This window comes from Oncorhynchus kisutch, linkage group LG27 (assembly GCF_002021735.2).
Source record: "Oncorhynchus kisutch isolate 150728-3 linkage group LG27, Okis_V2, whole genome shotgun sequence".
Taxonomy (NCBI): domain Eukaryota; kingdom Metazoa; phylum Chordata; class Actinopteri; order Salmoniformes; family Salmonidae; genus Oncorhynchus; species Oncorhynchus kisutch.
Genome location: NC_034200.2, coordinates 9,484,941 through 9,511,455, shown reverse-complemented (window position 1 = coordinate 9,511,455; position 26,515 = coordinate 9,484,941). Strand labels below are relative to the sequence as shown.

At 40.9% G+C, this 26,515-nt stretch overlaps 1 protein-coding gene across 3 annotated transcripts in view; it reads left to right on the top strand.

Annotated features, from left to right (window-relative positions):
• Positions 1–4,770: 4,770 nt before the first annotated feature.
• Positions 4,771–26,515, top strand: part of LOC109871676 (serine/threonine-protein kinase tousled-like 1-B) — a 44,675-nt gene continuing 22,930 nt past the window's right edge. The window contains exons 1-3 of one of the 3 annotated variants that reach the window (XM_031806806.1): positions 4,771–5,044; positions 14,453–14,538; positions 14,842–14,956. In XM_031806806.1, coding sequence (XP_031662666.1) covers positions 14,899–14,956 — 58 coding nt within the window. In that variant the 5' untranslated portion in view covers positions 4,771–5,044; positions 14,453–14,538; positions 14,842–14,898. The remainder of the gene's footprint in view (positions 5,045–14,452; positions 14,539–14,841; positions 14,957–26,515) is intronic. The other 2 variants (XM_031806805.1, XM_031806807.1) reach the window with 2 other exon arrangements.

The window sequence follows — 26,515 nt, the reverse complement described above, 5'->3', positions numbered from 1 at the left end:
GCGCCAATCATAGATATAGGTTTAGAAGAACTTTTGTCCCACACAGTTTTGGGTGGTGCACTTTTGTTAGCTGATCAACTCATATCTGTATATTTATATAATATGACCAATATAAATTGTCATTTAAATACACATAATTCAACATATGGCACAGAATATTCAGATAATGGCTATACATACATTCTTCAAACGTTCTAACTGGAATTCTATATTCCACCATGGAGCATTGCTTTGAGCATATCAGTTCTACTAATTGTAATTCTATGCTGCTAACCTCGCGATAGCCACTTCAATGACTGGAGAGTTACCGTTCTCTTAGCAGCAGGATATTATGCTGGCACCACGATCACAGATTTCTTTGTTTTCAAAATAAGAGTTCCCCTACAAAGACATGCCAGACTTTGGGAATATAGATTTTTTTAAAGCACTAAGTGCAGTACAACTGTTTTTCAAAGCATTGCAACCACCTTTTAAAAAAGTATTTTATTACAATAATATTGTATTATTTATACCAGAATTTATTTTGAAAGTTTACACAAATACTGGTAGGTTGAAAGCTACGGTGTAGGCTATATATATATATATATATATATATATATATATATATATGATACAATATTGAAATTGGGGGGGGGGGGGGGAAGGGGGTAAAATACACAAAGAAATACACTTTTAATATATATATATAATTTTCTCCCCAATTTCGAAGCACTGTTAGGCATGTCATGTTTTGGAGGACGCATGACTCGACCTTCGCCTCTCGAGCCCGTTGGGGAGTTGTAGCAAAATGTTTGCTGCAACTCCCCAACGGGCTTGGGAGGCGAAGGTCGAGTCATGCGCTCTCCAAAACATGACATGCCTAACAGTGCTTCTTAACACCTGTCCACTTAACCTGGTTGCCAGCCGCACCAATATGTCGGAGGAAACACCGTTCAACTGACGACTGAGCTCAGCCTGCAAGCGCCCGGCCCGCTACAAGGAGTCGCTCGAGTTGCTAGAGCGTGATGAGCCAAGTAAATCCCCCCCGGCCAAACCCTCCCCTAACCTGGACGATGCTGGGACAATTGTACGTCGCTCTATGGGACTCCCGATCACGGCTGGTTGTGATACAGACCGTAGCACCACTCGGGGCGCCAAGAAATAACATTTTGATAAAATACAAATATATTGTCATGACTGTCCTGTGAGAATCCAAATAGGTCAGATCAGGTTTACAATTAATGACTTCAATCAGACCCCCTCTCACCCGCAGAGGGGGGAGGAAAGAACTGGTGGTGGTTAACAACTCACACCCTGTTGTTAATCAGGGACAGAACATTCAGCTCTCTCTCTTCAATGTTCACAAGAGGAATGTATTTTGTTTCCACAGACTTTTCCCGCTGAAACTCTAACACATTCTAATGCAACTACTGGAACAATATTTCTAACATAGAATGTGGGGAATGGTTAGAGGGGATCTAAAGAACACTAATGTTGTTTTGTTTGTTATTTTGTGATGTCATTAAACATGTTATAAAGGAAACTCTAACTTTACAAAGTACAAAGTTTCCATCCTATGCGTTAAGCATGAAATATGACAAATTATGAAAGTGGTTTTGTTAAGAGAGGGTTGATTTTAGGAGCCATAAGAGATAATTGTTTTACATGAACTTTGCACAGTGACATGTCCCGGCCCTGAGAAGTGGTGTAAAGTACTTAAGTAAAAATACTTTAAAGCACTACTTAAGTATCAGACCTCAGAATAAGACCCAGATGCAGACAGTTCGAAGTAACACAAGTATATTACAAAAACAGGGGGCAGGCAAATGACAGGTCAAGGGCAGGCAGAAGTCAGTAATCCAGAGCAGAGTCCGAAAGTTACAGAACGGCAGGCAGGCTCAGGGTCAGGGCAGGCAGAGGTCAGTAATCCAGGGCAGTGTCACAAGGTACAGAACGACTGGCAGGGTCAGGGCAGGCAGAATGGTAAAAACCGGGAAAACTAGAAAACAGGGACTAGAGAGAAAAACAGGAGTATGGTAAAAACACTGGTAGGCTTGACGAGACAAGACGAACTGGCAACAGACCAACAGAAAACACAGGTATAAATGCACAGGGGTAATGGGGGAAATGGGCAACACCTGAAGCACAAGACACGTGAAACAGATCAGTGTGTGACACAATAGGGTCTCTACAAACCAAATATGTATTGTTTCGGAGTTGTCGTACATACCCAGAGGCACTTCATTCTCCACCCCTTCCTTAGCCCCTGATGCAATACATTGTAATAGACTGTACATGGGATACATATTGTCTTGTAGAGAGAACCTTTCTACCCATCTCAGCTAAAGTGAGGTGGGAAATAGGGATTTATATTTTCCCAAAAACCAACCAAGTTTCAATAGCGGGAATAATTAATATATTTATCCAGAGAGTCCCGGGAATAACCGCAAAAATCACAAGTACCCATTTAAAGGTTTAAAACCAAGATATGGTCACTATTCCAGGGTTCTCCCAAAATAAGATTGTCGCTGCGACACATTGTAAAGATTTCACAGCAAGTCAAATGAACATTTAGTAATGATCAACTAACTTTGATCGCCAATGACATGGTTGTGAATTGTGAAACAGGCCGTTCTTAAATTCGAAGCGTTATCATGATCCTCAATTCATTCAGCGCATTTCAGCAGTAGGCCTAGTCTAATCTCTCATGGACGGATTCACGTGTAAATGGCGAGGATCTGTCAAAAGGGTCATGTAGAATTATGTGATTACGAGCTAGAGTAGTTCCTGGTTTTGGGTTCTCTTCATTGATTATTTGAACAGATCAGGAATAGGCGAAGGTGGTGCTGTAGTTATTGTACTCCCTGGGAAACACTAAAGACGGACCATTCGTTCCACATTAACATTTTCATTAAATGCAATGTTTCACATTGGCACCCGCCAAACAATTGTCTCATGCAGGAATTCCCAAACTGGGGTACGCATACCCCTGGCCGTTTGGGGTATGCCAAATAAAAAAAGTGATTCACAATTTTTTTTTAAATAATAAATAACTACAAAAAATATATATATATATTTGTATTTATTTATTATTATTTATTATTTATTACTGTGAATGATTAATTTCTTTCATACAAATCCTAACCTTCTGACCCATTCCACACATCTGCTGTTTGTCATGTAGACTAAGAGGGTGTATCTTTACTATAAAATATCTTTCTATTCTTTGTATGTCAGAGCTCTCAGCCCAACTCGACCAGCCTCATTATCAAATCAAATCAAATCACATTTTATTTGTCACATACACATGGTTAGCAGATGTTAATGCGAGTGTAGCGAAATGCAGAGCACTCACTCTATTCACTTGTGTGTGTGGTGTGACCTGCTCCTTATTAATATGTTTTGAATAAAGTAATATCTCAACTACATTTTTGACGACGAGGATGGGATTTGCAACTTCACCTGTTGACTGCTCCTGAAGATCTAGATAAACTGTGCACAGGGGATCTGAAATTGGGCTCTCAGGGAAACCACGATCATGAAAGAGCAGCTGGGCCCGCCTAAGATCTGAGAGGAAGTGGGCGCCGGTGGATGCCAGATCCCGAACATAGTACTGAGAGAGTTGAGCTTGGACAATCTACCAATAGGTTAAGAAGCCCCTTTTGAGGGTACGCTCAGAGCGAGGTCTTCCTCAGAGGGCCACAGCTGAGGTGACTAGCAGGACTGAGTTGAGTTGAGTTGATAAGAGTGTTCTTAAGTGAGGTATCCTTGGGCATAATTGTTAATTAGCCAGTTACGGGCAACCAAAAGTCCAGATCCGTGATACTGGTTTGATCACAGTAGGACTGGTGAGGTTAATGTGTAGAGCAAGGGACTAAAGCGTGACGCCTTACAAGGGCACCTGGCTTGGTGAAGTTCAAATTATAACGTGCAATGTTTTGATGAAATGTTTTGATAAATGAGGTAAACAGGTATGCCCTGGGTTACTATTTTTTTATGCTATTGTGAGTGTTTGGTTATTCCTGGTACTTCACCTGAGGTGGAGGTCAAATATACGAGGAAAGATTGGATTTTTGGGACAGTGTTACGCAATTAGATAGAAGACATGGGTACTCTGTTGGTAGTTCTGCACATTTGGATAGACATAAGATAATCTATACCACAGTAATCGCAGTAGGCAATATCCTAGTGTGGAGACTACACCCCATTTTACGACCACCAATTAGGAAATATTTTGGTATGGGTTTCCCTGCTCAGGGATTGAAATCTCAAAAAAGCGTTAACCGGTTTTCCTCTCATTTGTCTCATTCCCCTGTGTGTCCTGTGTTTGTGAATGTAATGTGAGAGTTGTGTGAGTGTAGAAATAAGTGTTCTTCTGAAGTTTGGATAATAACATATAGAAATATGTATAATAAGCTGATTTAAATTGGGTTAATAAGTTTCGATATAAAGTTATCTTGGGGATCTGTCCATCACTGCCCATCATAGAATATCACAGGGTGGTATTGAGCGCGGGACCTTATTTTAGATAGTAGCGGCAAGTCTATAATTTCTGGAAGTCTAGAAAACCATTGAGGTGTCACGTCTTGACCTTAGTTCCTTTTTATGTCTCTATTTTGGTTTGGTCAGGGTGTGAGTTGCGGTGGGCATTCTATGTTTTTCATTCTATGTTTTGTTCTGTGTGTTGTATTTCTATGTGTATGGCCTGGCATGGTTCCCAATCAGAGGCAGCTGTCAGTCGTTGTCTCTGATTGAGTACCATACTTAGGTAGCCTGTTCCCACCTGTGTTTGTGGGTAGTTGTTTTCGGTTTTGTACCTTGAGGAACTGTTCGTGGGTTGTTTTTTGTTCTTGTCTTTGTATTTAAAAAAAAATGTATTATGAATACTTACCACGCTGCACCTTGGTCCTCCACTCCTTCCAACAGCCGTTACATGAGGATACGTGTGGAGCATTATTTCCATGACCGACTGGGCAGTGTCCGGGAAACCAACATTTTTTGGTTCTGCTGGGAGAATGTTTGAAGAGCTGCTTTCTAGCGATGGAGAGTACATGGAGTGGTGGCTGTGAGTACCTAAGATTTCTAACGTTATATATTGATTCTGTGAATATATGAAAATTTGACAAATTGTGTGTGTATAATCAGATTTGATGAAGTCATAATGGAATGAATAATGATAATATACCAACTTGTGCACCCATACGTAGACATATGTAAGTAAAGGGTGTACAAAGTATTCTGAGGTTCAGAGTGGTCTGTTTTTAAAGATAGAGATTGCTTGGCGTATGTCCACTTGGTTGAAGTATGGGAAATTGACTTACCCTAACCGGTGTAACTATAAAATGCTTATGGGATTTTCTTTTTGCAGTATGAGAGGAGTTGCTATATTTATCGAATAATCCCTATTTCCACACATTTACAGCGAATTAAGATGGAATCTCAATGTAACTTGTAATGTGGTACATAGCCAAATGAATCTTTGCAAAGAAACACTTGGATGAATTGTAAGGCTATTTTCTGTTAATTGTGTCTTATGTGCCAGATGTTAAGAATTCAAACCATTATAATTGGGTTATTTGTGGGATTTACTTGTCATTTCAATAGGCATAGGTTCTATGTTACTGACTAAAATCTGGGATTCTGATTGTAATTCAACTATTGGTATGTTTTGCTTAGATATAGAAGCCAGTGTTTGTTTTTAAGATGTCAACTGGACGTTTTAGAAGCTTGCTTAGTTCAAATTGAAACACATTTATTCAACACGAATGGAGAAACCGACTGAGAATTTTGTTAAGTTCAATCACTAAATTGAATATTAATACTATGGATATGAATTGAATATATACTTGTCAGCAACACCCAGTGTTTTATTACCTGTGGTCTAATCAGAAGGGACTGTTAGCTAAATCTAATGCATTATAATAATAACGGATGGGCAATTGCGCTAGAGCTGTGACCATGATCTTAATTGATAACTAAACATGGGTATTAATTATTGCATGATAAAACAAGGCTACAACAGCAAGTTGTGGGCAGAAAGAGGCTCTAGTATTGCGAACTATTTGGATGTATTTTGTGGATTTGGCACATTGTGTGTTAATCTTAAAATAATAGACATTTTAATACGTGTAAAGCAGACAGAGAAGAGGAAGTTGTTAAGTTTGTTTTTAACCTTAACATATACTGGTAAGAATAGAAGAGTTTCCATGTTAGTCTGTGGGTGTACGCGACTGGTGCTCGCTGAAATTTTAGCGGACTGTAAGGGACGAAGTGGGTTAAGTTTGGTGTAGAGATATGACTAAGTTGAATGCGGAGATGTTCTTTGACTATTTCTAATTGTTATTACTCAATTCTATAGTTTTGGTAACACCAGTGATTTATTAAGCAACCAGTTCCTGTATTCTCCAATAATAATCTGTTTCCATTACGTGGAACAGTGTCAAGTAATTGAAGTGGATTGCAGTTTTGACTATTATGCTGATGAGACGGCACCAACCTTTTGAAGGTTCTAGATTTGTTAAACAGTTATTTTTTACAAAATCACTGCAACATGTTGTAATGATAAGATTACCGGAAAGGGGTTCTGGGTTTGTTTACTTTAGGTGGGTTTGTTTACTCTGTGATTTAAATCTACCAAATGGTTTGCAAATTCCCCCACACACCTCTCCTATTATGAATATTTGTTAATGTTTTTAACTTAAGTATAGGGGGCAGCATTTTCACTTTTGGATAAATAGCGTGCCCAATTTCAACTTCCTGCTACTCATGCCAAGAATATAAGATATGCGTATTAGTAGTAGATTTGGATAGAAAACACTCTGAAGTTTCTAAAACTGTTTGAATCATGTCTGTGAGTAACAGAACTTATGTAGCAGGCAAAACCCAGAGGACTAACCTTTCAGAGTCTTTTTAATTTTTTTTAATTTTTAATTTTTAGATCTCTGTCTGTTCAGTGAGTTCTCATTGGGAAACGATATTTCTTAGGCACTATTTTTCAGTTCCTTCCACCTCCACTGGATGTTACCAGTCTTTGGAATTTGGTTGAGGTTATTCCTTTGTGCAATGAAGTACGGCCATCTAGGAAATAGGTAACACTGAGTTGCGCAAGACTTGAAAAGTAGCGTTAGTTTCCTCTCGTCCTCTATTTTAAACAGATAGACCCGTCTTCAATTTGATCGTTTATTAACGTTTAAAAATACCTGAAGTTGTATTACAAAAGTAGTTTGAAATGTTTTGGCAAAGTTTACAGGTATCTTTTGATATGTTTTGTAGTGACTTTGCGCAATTTGGAAGCAGTTTTTTGGGGGGTGATCAAACGTGCCGAATAAATTTTATATAATAAACATTTTGGATATATGGACTGAATTAATCGAACAAAAGGACCATGTGTGATGTTTATGGGACATATTGGAGTGCCAACAAAAGAAGCTTGTCAAAGGTAAGGCATGTTTTATATTTTATTTGTGTTTTGTGTAGCGCCTGCACGGTTGAAATATGCTACTCTCTCTTTGTTTACTGTTGTGCTATCATCAGATAATAGTTTCTTATGCTTTCGCCGAAAAGTTTTTTTTAAAATCTGACATGTTGGCTGGATTCACGAGTCTAGCTTTAATTTAGTATCTTACATGTTTGTTTTTTTATATAATTTTATTTGAAATTGCCGCGCTGCATTTTCCCTGGCTTTTGGCCAAGTGGGACGCAAATGTCCCCTATACCATAAGAAGTTAATAATATGTCTGATGGCCATATTGTGAGTGGGCTTTCATTTGGTTTTAGTGGGTTTTTCACTGGTTAGAGCTGTGGTATCTTAAAGTTTTTATTTTCTGAGTTTAAATTAAACACGTGAATTTTGATAAATGTACTGAGAAATTACTGTAAACCTGGGATATGAAATGTTTGACTGTTTTTAAATTATTAGTCTAATATAGAAATAAACACTTATTTGAAGGACCTCTGTCCTGACTTTCTAGTGTTGATTGATCACCCTCTATCAGAATTCAGGATAAGACCGAGACTGCTAGAGTCATAGATGTTTATTGATCCAAATAGAGGGCAGGAAAAATACAGGTCAAAGGCAGGCAGATGTCTGTAATCCAGGGCAGAGTCAATAAGGTACAGAACAGCAGGCAGGCTCAGGTCAGGACAGGCAGAGGTTCATAAATGGGTGAGTCAGGCAGGTACAGAATGGCAGGCAGGCTCGAGGTCAAGGTAGGCAGGATGATCAGAACCGGGGAAACTAGGAAACAGAACTTGAAAGCAGGGAGATGGAAAACAAGCTGGTAAGAACTGACAAGATGAACTGGCACAAACAGGACACCGGTATAAATACACTGGAGATAATGAGGAAGATGGGTGACACCTGGAGAGGGGTGGAGCCGAGCACAAAGACTGTGAAACAGATCAGGGTGTGACAGCCCTCACTGGAAAGCTGAAAGATATTGGGTGATTTTAAAGGTAATATGTAATACTGATTTGAAGGCCATTTGTAATAATAATAATTATGAAGAAGTTTATAGTTCATATCCCTATTTGTGATTTGGACCACGGGAGAAAGAGAGGGCGTTGCCCTTGAATAAGGGGAGGTTGTCTCAAGTCTATTTTCCTACGGGGTAAACTGTTTCTTTACGGTGTTATTGAGGGTAGTGATTCTAATTCGATTTGGTATTTTAAATAGTTTTATTTGACCAGTGTTTTTTACACCGTTGTGTGAAAATGGGGGAATTACCAGTCCGCTGAGGGGTTTTGGATTTAAGTTTTAAACACATAGAATGATATAGAAGTGTATTGGGTGATATATGAAGGAGTATTGTGTGGTTTGTTCTATTTCTTCAGTATAAATCTCACCAGATTGCGTCTGCTGGATGATCGCGATTACTCCCTAAGGATTAGCAGTCTAACTTCCTGATCCTGTGACTCAGCGGTGAGGTTGACAGTGTAATAGGGGAGTAAGCCAATTTGAAAGAATTGTTTCAACAGCATGTGTTTTGTTTGTTTTAGGATTTTGTATCAAGAACATTGGTAAAAGTAATCATTTGTCATACAGTCAATGCTTGTCTGGATTTCCTGAATCAGAAATGCACTGAACTGTTCTGATCTGTCATCTCTCGAGGTTATGGTGAAGGTGCAGATAATTCAGCCAAGAACATTGTGAACCTCAACCCTTCTAACCGGCTGAAGAAATGGCCTTCCATACAGCCCTGTCTTGCACCACTTTTACCGAGAGACTTGAGTCTGAGCCAGCAACCTGTACACCGCATCCAATCGAAGCTCTCAACTGCCTTTTCTCTCAGGAGTGCGACAGGGGTGCACGTGGAGTGAGCATGGAGAGATCGTTCCAAAACCTCTCATGTTGCTGGTGTCATGACGTTGGCCTGGGGGGGTAGGTTTATGACAGTCATAAATACCTAATTCCCACCCCCCTTTCCTCTCTACGCTACTGGGGTTACATTTGAAAACCCTTGGTTAACATAGAGATTCTAGGAACATCAGTAGGTGGGGGGGGATTAACTATATTCTGGTAATCCGAACAATTGAACATATGCGGTGGTACTTAATGAATATGATGTCAGTTCGGTTGTCGTCAGACATTCGCATCAATGATAAGATGACAAACTCTACAGTGGAAAGTCTACACATCAGTTATGGGATTCACATGGAATTGTTCAATTTAAATGTTTGAATATGAAATTATTCGTGATGGGATAAAATGTCATTTTAGCTTCTAAAATGTGAGATTTGGCTTTTCATAAGACTGGGCTCTGCTCAATCAGTGGCCCGCCCCTGTGACGGGACATGGGTATAACTTTTCAAACACGCCCTCCTCTCCTTTCCTATATAAGCCCTTGACGACAATATAACCTCCTGTTCTGAGGACGGGAGGATGACGGTCCGATGTATGGTTCAGATAATAACTACAGAACAAAGCCAAAATCAGCGTGAGCTTTGGTTGTGACTGGTATGAACTTTGAACTCTTATTCACTACACAAGTGATACCTCCTAGCCTTTGAGTTAGCAACAGCAGATGCAAACGAGGGTTAGGAAGGAACAGACAGTGTCCCTTCTATCACCCAACAACGTTACTACAACGTATCCAATTGACAACCAGAGACATTCTTCAAAGGACTCAGTTGGGCAACACGGCCTTCCATCTACCACCAACCTACCGAAGAGCAGCTCCGAGTAAATATTTATTGCATTTTCCTTTTCCAAATGGGTGGTAATTTAGAATGCATAAGATGCTGTATTTACAATAGCGCAGCTTCTTCCCTTTGTTCCTCAGTCTTCCTGCTCTTTCACTCAAACCCAGCCCCTCTTCTTTTGTGTAACAAGCATATCTGTTCCACCCGCTAGGGACGTTTTCCTTTATGACATAATTAAATCATAACTTGATTACAAATTATGTGTGTAATTCTGTGATTAGTTAGGTATTTAGTAAGTAAATAATCAAACCCAATTTTTGTATTGCTGATTCAACTTGTTAGCCAGGGTTTGTGCAGATAACTAAGAATTTACAACTTTCAGATGTGACTGAATTAAGATGACAATTAATATTGACTGCTATTGATGTAAAATATTACTAGGTCTTTAAGAGTTTATTCAGGAAGATAACAGCTCTATTAAATATTATTTAGTGGTGCCCGACTCTAGTTAATTACATTTACATGATTAACTCAATCAGGTAATATTAATTATTTTATAGAATAGCATGTCATCACTTAATCCCGCATAGCCAAAGACACGACACTGGTTGGCAAATGGACAAGACATAATAGGTGGTAAAGTTGGTGGCGGCCCAGGGGAGACATTGAAATTGGAACCTATCATGGGCCATCCACTTTGAACTGTAAAGCTATCTGAAGAGAATTAAGAAAATATTGAGTGCCGGGAAGGAGGGGATTGGTCAACTGTGCCCGTAATTTATTTAGACTTGTCTAAAAAAATATATATATATATATATTTTTTGGGGGGGGTTATCTGGGTGATTGTGGAGGTCTACATACTGCTACATTCATAGTAATTTAGACTAAGAATGCATTAAGATACTGATCTGTAATTATAACCTTGATGAGAACGTTAATACTAGAATTATGGATAAATGTACAGTCTGTCAGTGACGTGTGCTAAATTAAGGGTTTTACCTTTGAGTGATAGGACCAATGTGAATCACTGAAGAATGTAATTCTAAATTGGGGAGTTATTCTGTCAAGTGTCTGTTCTTTTGCCGATCTTAATCTTATCTTTTTATTGGCCAGTCTGAGATGGCTTTTTAATTGCAACTCTGCCTAGAAGGCCACATCCCAGAGTTGCCTCTTCACTGTTGACATTGTGTTTGCAGACAGGTGTTTTGCAGGTGCTATTTAATGAAGCTGCCAGTTGAGGACTTGTGAGGCGTCTGTTTCTCAAACTAGACACTAATGTACTTGTCCTCTTGCTCAGTTATGCCCCAGGGCCTCCCACTCTTTCTATTCTGGCTATAGCCAGTTTGCACTGTTCTGTGAAGGGAGTAGTACACATCATTGTACGAGATCTTCAGTTTCTTGGCAGTTTCTCGCATGGAATAGCCTTCATCTCTCAGAACAAAAATAGACTGAGTTTCAGAAGAAAGTTCTTTTGTTTTTGGCCATTTTGAGCCTGTAATCGAACCCACAAATGCTGATACTCCAGATACTCAACAAGTCTAAAGAAGGCCAGCTTTATTGCTTCTTTAACCAGGACAACCGTTTTCAGCTGTGCTAACATAATTGCAAAAGGGTTTTCTAATGATCAATTAGCCTTTTACAATGATCAACTTGGAATAGTTAACACAATGTGCCATTGGAACACAAGAGTGATGGTTGCTGATAATGGGCCTCTGTATGCCTATGTAGATATTCCATAAAAAGTCTGCCATGTCCAGCTACAATAGTAATTTACAACATTAACAATATCTACATTATATTTCTGATCAATTTGATGTTATTTTAATGGACAAAAAAAATAGATTTTCTTTCAAAAACAAGGGAATTTCTAAGTGACCCCAAACTTTTGAACGGTAGTGTATATCCATGACCAAATGACATTTTTAATGATACTACTCAGGAAATATAGCAGTTTTATGCTAATGGTACATAGGCGTTGCCTTATAAATAGTGGGATCATAATGCTTGTACTGGGTCATGTTCATTAGGCACTAAACGGAAGACATTTTACTTAAACCGTTAGTCTACCCGGATTTGTCCAACAAGATATGACAATTTTAGTTTCTACAGATGCTTTAGGAATGGAAATAATTATTTCCACCATGTTGACCCATTGTGGTATGCTCAGTTTATATATTTTTTTCACCTTTATTTAACCAGGTAGGCTAGTTGAGAACAAGTTCTCATTTACAACTGCGACCTGGCCAAGATAAAGCATAGCAGTGTGAACAGACAGCACAGTTACACATGGAGTAAACTATTAACAAGTCAATAACACAGTAGAAAAAAAGTCTATACATTGTGTGCAAAAGGCATGAGGTAGGTGAATAATTACAATTTAGCAGATTAACACGAGTGATAAATTATCAGATGGTCATGTACAGGTAGAGATATTGGTGTGCAAAAGAGCAGAAAAGTAAATAAATATAAACAGTATGGGGATGAGGTAGGTAAAATTGGGTGGGCTATTTACAGATGGACTATGTACAGCTGCAGCGATCGGTTAGCTTCTCAGATAGCAGATGTTTGAAGTTGGTGAGGGAGATAAAAGTCTCCAAGTTCAGCTTCTTTTTTTTTTTTTTGCACAATTTGTTCTGGTCACAGGCAGCAGAGAACTGGAACGAAAGGCGGCCAAATGAGGTGTTGGCTTTAGGGATGATCAGTGAGACACCTGCTGGAGCGCGTGCTACGGGTGGGTGTTGCCATCGTGACCAGTGAACTGAGATAAGGCGGAGCTTTACCTAGCGTGGACTTGTAGATTACCTGGAGCCAGTGGGTCTGGCGACGAATATGTAGCGAGGGCCAGCCGACTAGAGCATACAGGTCGCAGTGGTGGGTGGTATAAGGTGCTTTAGTAACAAAATGGATGGCACTGTGATAAACTGCATCCAGTTTGCTGAGTAGAGTATTGGAAGCTATTTTGTAGATGACATCGCCGAAGTCGAGGATCTGTAGGATAGTCAGTTTTACTAGGGTAAGTTTAGCGGCGTGAGTGAAGGAGGCTTTGTTGCGGAATAGAAAGCCGACTCTAGATTTGATTTTAGATTGGAGATGTTTGATATGAGTCTGGAAGGAGAGTTTACAGTCTAGCCAGACACCTAGGTACTTACAGATGTCCACATATTCTAGGTCGGAACCATCCAGGGTGGTGATGCTAGTCGGGAGTGCGGGTGCAGGCAGCGAACGGTTGAAAAACATGCATTTGGTTTTTACTAGCATTTTAAGAGCAGTTGGAGGCCACGGAAGGAGTGTTTGGAGGTTAGATACTTCCTTGGATAATGTGCTATCAAGATTTTGTTTTGTACTGATGAAAAAATGTATTTAGATTTTTATATGAAGGATAATTTATGTTAATTTTGAAAACTAAATGAACCAACAGATGGTCATTTACAATGATAAAATAATGGTGCAAGGATTTTATTTTTATTTTTTATGCTTAAATTAAGTTGTTTAATTCCTTATATGGTTTTCTACATGTGTATTAATGCATTTCTAAACCTTGTAATTTTCTTTGAAGTAGAGATGAGTCTCAAAATGGGGGATTGTGATAGAAAATGTTAAAGATTATGTTTAATACTGTTTATGCATCAATTGGTGGTTTTATGCAATATAATTGGGTTCTTAGAACTCTCATTTGTGTCTGTGTGAACTGAGGAGCTTCTGGAGCTTGGGCTGGCAACTGATTAAGTGATGGCTAGATGATAAAACCAGCCACGTTCCATTTTATGATTAGTGGTGCATGTGAGAGATGTCCCTGGTCTGACTGATGCTGCATTTCATAGCCTGAATTGGTGTCTGTAAGGTACCAGGGACAAGATCTTTTATGAGTAGCTGATAAGAAGAACCTCGTCTTGGGGGCCAAACCCTGGTTTCCATACATGAGAACAGTCTTTACAGCATATACTGTCTGCTGTGAATGATTAATTTCTTTCATACAAATCCTAACCTTTTAACCCATTCCACACATCTGCTGTTTGTCATGTAGACTGAGGGTGTATCTTTACTATAAAATATATTTCTATTCTTTATGTCCGAGCTCTCAGCCCAACACTCAAGAGTGTTGGGTCGACCAGCCTCATTATTGCAGAGCACTCACTCTATTCACACGCGTGTGCTGTGACCTGCTTCTTATTAATACGTTTTGAATAAAGTAATATCCTGATTGGTGATTGACCTTGCCTCTCCTTATTGATTATAATTTCCATGACTCATATTTTTTTAAATCCGCTCTATTGATGTAATTTAGACATGAATCCTAAATGCAGGTAACATTTTCTTTTGTTAATCTCTGCAGGTTTCTCATCTGATTTCTTGGAGCCTGGTGGAGCTGGATGCCACCATAGAGCCCCACAGTATAAAACCATGTAATTCTCAGACAAGGTGAGTTTTATATATATATATATATTTACTCAATTTGAAATGCTAAATTAGCAACAGAGAAGACCTCAGCAAGACTGCAAAGTCCTGCAGGAAGCTCCTGCACATCCCCTCTAGCCGATACCGTTCAACAGCGCAATCAGAGACTTGTGCCCAATCCAAGATGAATCTATGTGCAGTATTGGAAAAGAATAGACGTGTTGAACTTCTTCCGTCACCAGCAGAGTAGTAGATCAAAAAATTATTTTGTATTACTTAGCCTAGATAATTGTTTGTACAGCATGTCGACTTTGGTGTCTATTTCAGACCTGTCATTTTTCAAGGATGAGCATTTAAAAGGGGAGAAGACCACTAAGTCTGGCCATGTGGAGAGGGGCAACTCGTCAGGGCGAGCATGAGGGATACAGTTTATCCTGTGTCGGTGAGTGTCTCGAAGTTACGTTTGAGCGTCTTAGAAATACAATGTGTTCAATACAGTTTAGTGTGAACCCATTTTTACTCCATCCAACACAGGATCAATGTTCTCCAGTGTAACCTACTTCATATAGCCACCCAGAAGAAAGGCACACTTCAGGTTCATCTGCAGTAAAAGATATCAAACAGTGATGATAGGCATTGACAGGATGTTCACTGCTCTCAAAATATCTCTCTCAGACTTAATGCACAAAGTGATCGTATAGTATAAATGCGTTGTGTTTAGAAATACCTGCAGTAAAAGATGTCAAACAGCGATGACAGGACGGTCACAGCCACACGTTCACTGATTAGGTAGGCGCAGCAGTAATGATCTCATGTCCTATCTAAAAGATATGTACCCTCCATGTGAAGTGAAATCAATCCATAAAGCGCACAAGTTCAACACTTTTTATATGAACCTTAAGGTAACTTTCATTAATGTGACTGTTTATAGAATCATTACCTACTATGTTACCAGATTCAATTAATCATGTAACAATTAACTCATTTGGAATTTGGGGCACCACGGAAGAAGTTTAACGAGTTACCATCTCCTGAAATAAACTCTAGAAGTTTATTATAAGTCTGTTATATTGATAACAGTCACTTATTAATCATTATTTTCTGAACAGTCGTAACCTTCCTGGATCTGCAAGAACCCCAGCCCTTTCTGATTATTCAGAACTACACAAATGTATTTAATTATTTACTAACTAAATAATAACAGTACACATACACACAATGGAGAGGGGGTGGGGAAAAAGAGAGCTAGAGAGACATTTATCGTGGAGACATTGTATAACTATTCTCATATTAATCAAATACCTTGCACATGAACCACTGCCCATCTGGGTAAGAAATGTAATGTATTTATGTGTAGATGTCTTTGTCCATCTCTCTGTTGCAATCAATCCTTCTATGGGAAAGGCTTGATGTGTGTAAGGCTCTGGTTGTCCACCAGAGGTCACGATGTCCGTAGTTGTCTTGGTCTTGTAGTGGAGTGTTTTCAGAGCAGCTACTTAGATGCACTCATGATTGTCTGAGGTGAACTTCTTGCCTCTTTTCTTGAGTAGATAGTCAAAGTTCTAGATCACGTTACACACACACACAGCTGCAGACTGTCAAATGTTCTGGTCTAGTGAATTTCTCTTCACCTCGTTTTGAGTTTCAGAGTTTCCAACCATTTCAATGTGTAGCCACAGCTGCACGCTTTATGGTCTGGGAGTTTCAACCATTTGTAACGTTTAGCTTATCCTTCACGTCTACTGGTCTGCATGTTAATTCTTAGCAGTCCTTTTAAGCACTCTGGTTGAAAAGACCAGTACTATCACACTGACATGTTCTTCTGACCTCATTCGGGGAGTGGCTTAGTTAATGTGCAACGGACATGAAAACTATGATCTCGTTAGAAAACAATCACATTCTTAACTTTACAAAAATAGTTCAATAGTTCATTCTTCATATTGTATTAACATCATATTGGATGGAAACATAAAAGCCAAAGGGGGTTTCCTTCCTAAGTTACAGTATTTGGTTCATACAGTTTTTAAAAACATCCCAAAATGACAAGTAGGATGATGTGATTATTCCTTAGATCCCCACTGATCATTTTTAACGTTCCTGTCTTAGAAATATTCTTCCAAAGTTCACTCTTGGGATGTTAGTTTTTTGGGTGGCAAAATATCTCCAAAGACATTCCAATCTTGATACTAGAGAGCAGGAGAGGGTTCTCTGATGCATAAGATTTACGATTGGCGTGAGGTGTCAGTTTTATGAGGCCTTGGCTCCTCGACCACGAGAGTCATGACAGTAGTACAAAAATAACATTCACTTAATATTTAATTAAAGAAGTAATATTTAGCGTGACATTACAGTGCACTGACTGACGCTTCTAATTAGCTCGTCATTAACATGGCTAGCTAAGACAGCAAACACTTTAACTTGCTGAAATAGGCTTGAAATATATACGGCAACACAAATATTCACATTCACTATTGACTTTGGGATATATGAACCCGTTTTCAAAAGACACTTGTGTTATACAGTTTTTATGTACAGAGGAAGGAAACACTAACCTGCTCTCAGAATATTTCTCTCAGACTGAAGAACAGGTTGACCAACTTTCCAAATAAACGAGAAGCACTCAAATCCCACTACTTGTTCTTTCAAGAAAAATAATTAAAGTTAAGTCTGAAGACCTCTCATATTGCCAACCTTACTACAATGGCAGTAAATATTTGTATGAATTCGATAACACAAAATGAGAACTTTATTAATATCATTTCTGAAGTGAATGGTTTCACCCACTACTCTGCTCACGAACTGCGGTGTTCTGTGACATTTACATTGTGCCCAGCGCAAGTGAGGTTGAATGGAAACTCTACATTTTCACTTTGTAACGCCAACACAGAAGACCAGGACATGGGAGTATGCTCACGGTACGTTTTATTTTAACATCTGATCGGACGGGTTTCCCCACCTCCCACAGCAGACTGCATGATTTTCCAGACTGTCAACACAATAGAGCCTCCCCTCAGGTAGGTTAACCTCCCCTAACTCCCTCAGGTAAATATATCGGGCATGCAAAAGTGACACTGCACACTGAATTATTACAAGATAATTATTCTAACAAAAGGCACTACAAACAATATGGTGAAAGGCACTACAATCGTGCTCTGGTGCTTCACATCATATGGGACCCACCCTTGGCCCTGCTCTAATCCTGTAACACTCTACTGCTATGTGGTGAATTAGGGAGGGGGAATGCCAGACAACATATAGAAAAAAATGTATATTTATTCAAAGAGAATAAATCAGAATTGTTGCAAAGTGGATGGTAGATTTGAATTCTTCCCTGTTCTCGTTGTTTCTCCACTGAACAAAGACAGGATGTAGTTTATATCAAAACCTAGCCTGTGGTTGACCAATTAGAATTCCTTGCAGTAAAATTGGGCCAATGGCCAAATACCAAGTATCCCGTTTCATGCTCAATGTATAGACAATTTGGACCAATGAGAACTTGCCACATGTAGCTATGAGTCCTGGACTGGAACACCTACCCAGATTCTAAACTGATGTTTAACTGAAAAACAACTAGTTCCATTGCTCTTTAGTTATCTGCGTTGTGTATTTATCTTTAAATATTCCTACATTTCCCCCTCGACCATTTAAAAAATAAATATGCTTAAAATGTATTATCGAAAACATGAAACTAGACAGTATAAAAACCGTAGTAGTGAGGAATTCTTCTTCCGTTCCACTGTTTGTTAATGACTTCTCTAAAGAACACTTCACTGGTGATCTTGTATCGTTTCAGGTACAGGCCTTGTGTCAGGGGATATTGCTGCATGGTAGATTCTCATAACCTGTAATGGAGGGGGGAAAAAAGCAAATGTCCTGGTTCCAAGAAATTTATATTTCAATTATCTCCCTAAGAAAGAATGTCCCGATTTTCAGGAAAACGTGGACATTTGTCATGTCCCCCATCGGCAGTTATTGCCCACGCCTCTTGTCTGCTTTCCCCTACTGCATTAGAAAGTTGTATGCAATAGTTAAGCATTGTCACTTATGTGTACGTCTGCCTTTCTCAAATTGAATGTGCCTGGTAGTTACATGGGTCGACCTGTGACTACCTCAAATGGACTCAATCCTATGGGTTTGTTATAAGTGGCCCGTATACTACATAAGACCGTAGGCAATGCATCTCTGCTCAATAATACCTTGTAATATTACTATGATGGGCAGTGACTAGCGGAACCCCTCGAACATTCCGCTTAAAAGGCAGCGTGCGAAATAAAAAAATATATTTTTCAAATATGTAACTTTCATACATTCACAAGTGCAGTGCAATACACCAAATTAAACTTCTTGTTAATCTACCCATCGTGTCCGATTTCAAAAAGGCTTTACAGCGAAAGCACAACATGATTGTTAGGTCAGAGCCTAGTCACAAATACATCCATTTTCCAGCCAAAGAGAGGAAAAAGTCATCCCTAACCTTTGATCTTCATCAGATGACACTCATAGGACTTCATGTTACACAATACATGTATTTTTTTTGTGCATATTTATATCCAAAAATCTCAGTTTACATTGGCGCGTTACGTTCAGTAATGTTTTGTTTCCAAAACATCCAGTGATTATGCAGAGAGCCACATCAATTTACAGAGTCATCATAAACTTTAATATAAGATACAAGTGTTATGCACAGAATTAGAGATACTTCTGAATGCAACAGCTGTGTCAGATTTCAAAAACTTTATGGAAAAAGCAAACCATGCAATCTGAGTACGGTGCTCAGACAACAAATCAAGCCATACAGATATCCGCCATGTTGGAGTCAACAGAAGTCAGAAATGGCGTTAAATATTCACTTACCTTTTGATGAGCTTCATCAGAATGCACTCCCTGGAATCCCAGTTCTACAATAAATGTTTAATAAAGTCCATGTCAAAATATATCCTTTTGTTAGTGCGCTCAGTTCAACAACAAAAAAATAACGCCGCGCGTGCAGGTCCAGGCAAAAGTTCAGAAAAGTCATTACAGTTCGTAGAAACATGTCAAACGATGTATAGAATCAATCTTTAGGATGTTTTTATCAAATCTTCAATGTTCCAACCGGAGAATTCCTTTGTCTTCAGAAACGCAAGCTAACGCTCACGTGAACGCGCTCATGGCACTCTGGCAGACTCATTCAACTCCCTTTCCCCCCTCCTTCACAGTAGAAGCATCAAACAACGTTCTAAAGACTGACATCTAGTGGAATCCTTAGGAAGTGCAATTTAACCCCACAGACACTGTATATTCGATAGGCAATGAGTTAAACTACAAACCTCAGATTTCCCACTTCCTGGTAGGATTTCTCTCAGGTTTCCGCCAGCCATATGAGTTCTGTTATACTCACAGGCATCATTAAAACTGTTTTAGAAACTTCAGTGTTTTCTATCCAGATCTACTAATATACATATATTAGCAACTGGGCCTGAGTAGCAGGCAGTTTACTCTGGGCACGCTTTCCATCCAAATGTGAAAATGCTGCCCCCTATCCCAGGATTTAATAGGATAACTGTTAAATATAGCAACTTATTATCCAAATTTCAATCAGATTATTATGCAAATTTCAATATCTTATTATCCAAATTTCTAATTCTCTCATCACATTCACCACAGTACTGTTCCCAAAACACACCAATTAGTAGTTTTCTACAATATTTTTTTATAACCTGCAGGAATATTCCCAACTCAGTTAGTTCCTGGGATACCATAACTCATACATTTACATCTTACTATACTAACCCAGGGCATTACCTATATTTGATTTACATACTATATTTTCACTGATTTCACTAGTGGTAGGCGTCCCTTTTTCTGAACTCCACAGCCTAGACTTTTAACCAGTCCTATTTTCACTAGTCATAGGTGTCTCTTTTTGTCAGAAGGAGAGTGTAGCTGGTGCATGAAGTCAGGTGCAGGAGAGCAGAATGAGTGAGCAACGTACTTTACTCAACAAGGCACAAGGCAACAATTACACTTCACCAAAAGAAGACGGTAAAGATCACCCGTCAAAAAAACGGCCATCAAAATAAACCTAACTGAACATGTAATAATCCCGCACAACACTATGGGGGAAACAGAGGGTTTAAATACAGGAACAAATAATTGTGAAATGGAAAATGGGTGTGTGCAAACAAAAACCAAAGGAAAAAGAAAAGTGGATCGGCAAGTGGCTGGGAGAGCGCCGCCCGAACAAGGACAGGCACAGACTTCCGTGGAGGTCGTGACACTTTTTCAGAACCCCGTGTCCTAGTCCCTTTTGCCAGTACCCCTTATGTCAGCAATCAAAATAATTGTTTCCAAGAAATATCAGTCACTCACTGTCTGTTCGGGATCCCGTATTCACCCTCCAACGCCCCTCTCCTTGAACCTTAGGCAGGTATCAGCTTCTCCTCAGTGGAGTGTGAGTTTCCTCCAGTCACTTTGGTGTAACCCAGGTTAGAATGTAGTGGAAATTCGAATCAAGAAAGGGAGATGAGACTTTCAATTTCTTCAAACAATCATACTTTAATATCAATTTATTATTGCAATAATGGAGCTGGTCAACGACCACCCGTAGATGATCATTGAGAGCCTGAATAATACAGAAAAAGCAAGGGGGTTATATAGAAATCCCAAAACTGCTTAGTCATGGTTGGTTCCACCCCTTCCCGGCAGATCAAGCTACTTTGTTTTCTTCTTGTGGCTATATGTATTGGGTGTGAGGTCATACCGCACAAAGAAGTGATAACGTCAGTTCCGTTACTCCTATCTCTACCAAGTTTGTCTCTATTCTCTTCATATCTCCACACAGCTGTGCCCGTGGAAGATAGTACAAGAAAAGGATGAACTGTGGTCACTCAGAGGCTCTTTGTCTTATGCCGTGTGACCAAGTTACTCGGAAGCAAAGATGAGGAACAGAATAGACCTGTATTGTTTCCAATCAAGTTTATCTCTATCCCATGTACTTGACTACATGCCTAGACCAGCTGCTTTCTCAGAAGCACAACATTGGTAGAATAGAAATGTCTTACTATTGTTAAGTATATAATTGTTAACTATTAATCTTGTTTTACCAAGATGGCGTAGCAGTAAGTCGTCCTGTCGTGTCCCTGTATATATCGTTTATTTTTCGTTTTTTACATTTTTCTCCGCATATCTCTTAAACATTTTGCTAAACCTAAGCTTCCAAATACTCTCCTGCAACCCGCCTCACCCAATGTAGCTATTTTTCCTAAAGTATTTATATTTACTTCGGAACCCCTCAACTGAAGCTAGCCAGCTAACCACCAGCTATGCTAGCGGTCTTCAGCTAACCTTTAGTTCGGAAAGCTCTCGCCAGTTCGAACAACGCGACTCTAACCAGAGCATAACGGACCTACTTATTTTTCATCCCCGGATTCCCACCGCAAACGGAATTTTTCAGCTGGATTTTTCAGCTGGATCTTCACAACTAGCTATCTAGCTAAACCGCAACCCCGGATTACTCCTGGCTAGCGTTTCCACCCACTTAGCTTGAAGCTAGCCCGGCCTGCGCACCTGTGCTACCACCGTAGCATACTCCTGAGCTACAATACCCAGGCCCACGACCGGTCTATCGATGTCACCGCATGAAGAGGAATAAACAGACTCCCCCCATCGCGACGTCCCCCAAAGGCTAACTCTCTAGCCCTCGCTATCTCCCTGCTTGCTAATTCGGCCTGCTAACTGCTAGCTTGTCCAGCTCCGGTCCGCTAACTGCTACCTTGTCTAGCCCGGGCCTACAAACTGTTAGCTTGTTAGCACAGGCCTGCTAACCGCCTGAATCGCCGCGTCCCAAAACTCTCACTGGACCCATTTACTTTCTATCTCTTTGGACTTTTAATTTGTTTATACCTTCCGGAAACCTGCCTCACCCAATGTGATACGGAATCGCTATTCTTTTTTATTTTTAGAACACACTCAAGAACCACCAGAAGCTAACCAGCTAACTAGCTACAAGCTATTTAGTCATTGTTAGTTTTTTTTTAACCTGGATAACACTCGCCAGTCCAGCTTCCCTGCCCCATCCACCGCTGCCCCCTGGACACTGATCTCTTGGCTACATAGCTGATGCACGCTGGACTGTCCATTAATCACGGTACTCCATTCTGCTTGTTTGTTCTATCTGTTGGCCCCGTTGCCTAGTCAACGGCATTTTTACCTGCTGTTGTGCTAGCTGATTAGCTGTTGTCTCACCTACTGTTTTAGCTAGCTTTCCCAATTCAACACCTGTGATTACTGTATGCCTCGCTGTATGTCTCAAATGTCAATATGCCTTGTATACTGTTGTTCAGGTTAGTTATCATTGTTTTAGTTTACAATGGAGCCCCTAGTTCCACTCTTCATACCCCTGATACCTCCTTTGTCCCACCTCCCACACATGCGGTGACCTCACCCATTACAACCAGCATGTCCAGAGATACAACCTCATCACCCAGTGCCTGGGCTTACCTCCGCTGTACCCGCACCCCACCATACCCCTGTCTGCGCATTATGCCCTGAATATATATTCTACCATGAACAGAAACCTGCTCCCCTTATTCTCTGTCCCCAACGCTCTAGGCGACCAGTTTTGATAGCCTTTAGCCGCACCCTCATACTACTCCTTCTCTGTTCCGCGGGTGATGTGGAGGTAAACCCAGGCCCTGCATGTCCCCAGGCACCCTCATTTGTTGACTTCTGTGATCGAAAAAGCCTTGGTTTCATGCATGTCAACATCAGAAGCCTCCTACCTAAGTTTGTTTTACTCACTGCTTTAGCACACTCTGCTAACCCTGATGTCCTTGCTGTGTCTGAATCCTGGCTCAGGAAGGCCACCAAAAATTCAGAGATTTCCATACCCAACTATAACATCTTCCGTCAAGATAGAACTGCCAAAGGGGGAGGAGTTAGCCTGCAAAGTAATGTCATACTTTCCAGGTCCATACCCAAACAGTTCGAACTACTAATTTTGAAAATTACTCTCTCCAGAAAAGTCTCTCACGGTTGCCGCCTGCTACCGACCCCCCTCAGCTCCCAGCTGTGCCCTGGACACCATTTGTGAATTGATCGCCCCCCCATCTAGCTTCAGTTTGTTCTGTTAGGTGACCTAAACTGGGATATGCTTAACACCCCGCCAGTCCTACAATCTAAGCTAGATGCCCTCAATCTCACACAAATCATCAAGGAACCCACCAGGTACAACCCTAACTCTGTAAACAAGGGCACCCTCATAGACGTCATCCTGACCAACTGGCCCTCCAAATACACCTCCGCTGTCTTCAACCAGGATCTCAGCGATCATTGCCTGTATCCGCTACGGAGCCGCAGTCAAACGACCACCCCTCATCACTGTCAAACGCTCCCTAAAACACTTCTGTGAGCAGGCCTTTCTAATCGACCTGGCCCGGGTATCCTGGAAGGACATTGACCTCATCCCATCAGTTGAGGACGCCTGGTCATTCTTTAAAAAAGTAACTTCCTCACCATTTTAGATAAGCATGCTCCGTTCAAAAAATGCAGAACTAAGAACAGATACAGCCCTTGGTTCACCCCAGACCTGACTGCCCTCGACCAGCACAAAAACATCCTGTGGCGGACTGCAATAGCATCGAATAGTCCCCGTGATATGCAACTGTTCAGGGAAGTCCGGAACCAATACACGCAGTCAGTCAGGAAAGCTAAGGCCAGCTTCTTCAGGCAGAAGTTTGCATCCTGTAGCTCCAACTCCAAAAAGTTCTGGGACACTGAAGTCCATGGAGAACAAGAGCACCTCCTCCCAGCTGCCCACTGCACTGAGGCTAGGTAACACGGTCACCACCGACAAATCCATGATTATCAAACTTCAATAAGCATTTCTCAACGGCTGGCCATGCCTTCCGGCTGGCTACTTCAACCTCTGCCAACAGCCCCGCCCCCCCCCGCAGCTCCTCGCCCAAGCCTCTCCAGGTTCTCCTTTACCCAAATCCAGATAGCAGATGTTCTGAAAGAGCTGCAAAACCTGGACCTGTACAAATCAGCTGGGCTTGGCAATCTGGACCCTCTATTTCTGAAACTATCTGCCACCATTGTCGCAACCCCTATTACCAGCCTGTTCAACCTCTCTTTCATATCGTCTGAGATCCCCAAGGATTGGAAAGCTGCTGCAGTCATCCCCCTCTTCAAAGGGGGAGACACCCTGGACCCAAACTGTTACAGGCAGGGCAGGATGGATATAGGTCTATCTAAGGTCTTCGAAAGCCAAGTCAACAAACAGGTCACTGACCATCTCGAATCCCACCGTACCTTCTCCGCTGTGCAATCTGGTTTCCGAGCCGGTCACGGGTGCACCTCAGCCACACTCAAGGTACTAAACGATATCATAACCGCCATCGATAAAAGACAGTACTGTGCAGCCGTCTTCATCGACCTTGTCAAGGCTTTCGACTCTGTCAATCACCATATTCTTATCGGCAGACTCAGTAGCCTCGGTTTTTCGGATGACTGCCTTGCCTGGTTCACCAATTACTTTGCAGACAGAGTTCAGTGTGTCAAATCGGAGGGCATGCTGTCCGGTCCTCTGGCAGTCTCTATGGGGGTGCCACAGGGTTCAATTCTCGGGCCGACTCTTTTCTCTGTGTATATCAATGATGTTGCTCTTGCTGCGGGCGACTCCCTGATCCACCTCTACGCAGACGACACCATTCTATATACTTTCGGCCCGTCTTTGGAAACTGTGCTATCTAACCTCCAAACAAGCTTCAATGCCATACAACACTCCTTCCGTGGCTTCCAACTGCTCTTAAACGCTAGTAAAACCAAATGCATGCTTTTCAACCGGTCGCTGCTTGCACCCGCATGCCCGACTAGCATCACCACCCTGGATGGTTCCGACCTAGAATATGTGGACGTCTATAAGTACCTAGGTGTCTGGCTAGACTGCAAATTCTCCTTCCAGACTCATATCAAACATCTCCAATCGAAAATCAAATCAAGAGTCGGCTTTCTATTCCGCAACAAAGCCTCCTTCACTCACGCCGCCAAGCTTACCCTAGTAAAACTGACTATCCTACTGATCCTCGACTTCGGCGATGTCATCTACAAAATGGCTTCCAACACTCTACTCAGCAAACTGGATGCAGTCTATCACAGTGCCATCCGTTTTGGCACTAAAGCACCTTATACCACCCACCACTGCGACTTGTATGCTCTAGTCGGCTGGCCCTCGCTACATATTCGTCGCCAGACCCACTGGCTCCAGGTCATCTACAAGTCCATGCTAGGTAAAGCTCCGCCTTATCTCAGCTCACTGGTCACGATGGCAACACCCATCCGTAGCACGCGCTCCAGCAGGTGTATCTCACTGATCATCCCTAAAGCCAACACCTCATTTGGCCGCCTTTCGTTCCAGTACTCTGCTGCCTGTGACTGGAACGAATTGCAAAAATCGCTGAAGTTTGAGACTTTTCTCCCTCACCAACTTCAAACATCTGCGATCTGAGCAGCTAACCGATCGCTGCAGCTGTACATAGTCTATTGGTAAATAGCCCACCCTTTTTCACCTACCTCATCCCCATACTGTTTATATTTATTTACTTTTCTGCTCTTTTGCACACCAATATCTCTACCTGTACATGACCATCTGATCATTCATCACTCCAGTGTTAATCTGCAAAAATGTAGTTATTTGCCTACCTCATGCCTTTTGCACACATTGTATATAGACTCCCCCTTTGTTTTCTGTGTTATTGACTTGTTAATTGTTTACTCCATGTGTAACTCTGTGTTGTCTGCTCACACTGCTATGCTTTATCTTGGCCAGGTCGCAGTTGCAAATGAGAACTTGTTCTCAACTAGCCTACCTGGTTAAATAAAGGTGAAAAAAAAAAAAAAATATGAAACAAATCTGGTAAATTTGCCATTTTGCTTCCGGGTGTAAGAGTACAGTGCCTTGCGAAAGTATTCGGCCCCCTTGAACTTTGCGACCTTTTGCCACATTTCAGGCTTCAAACAT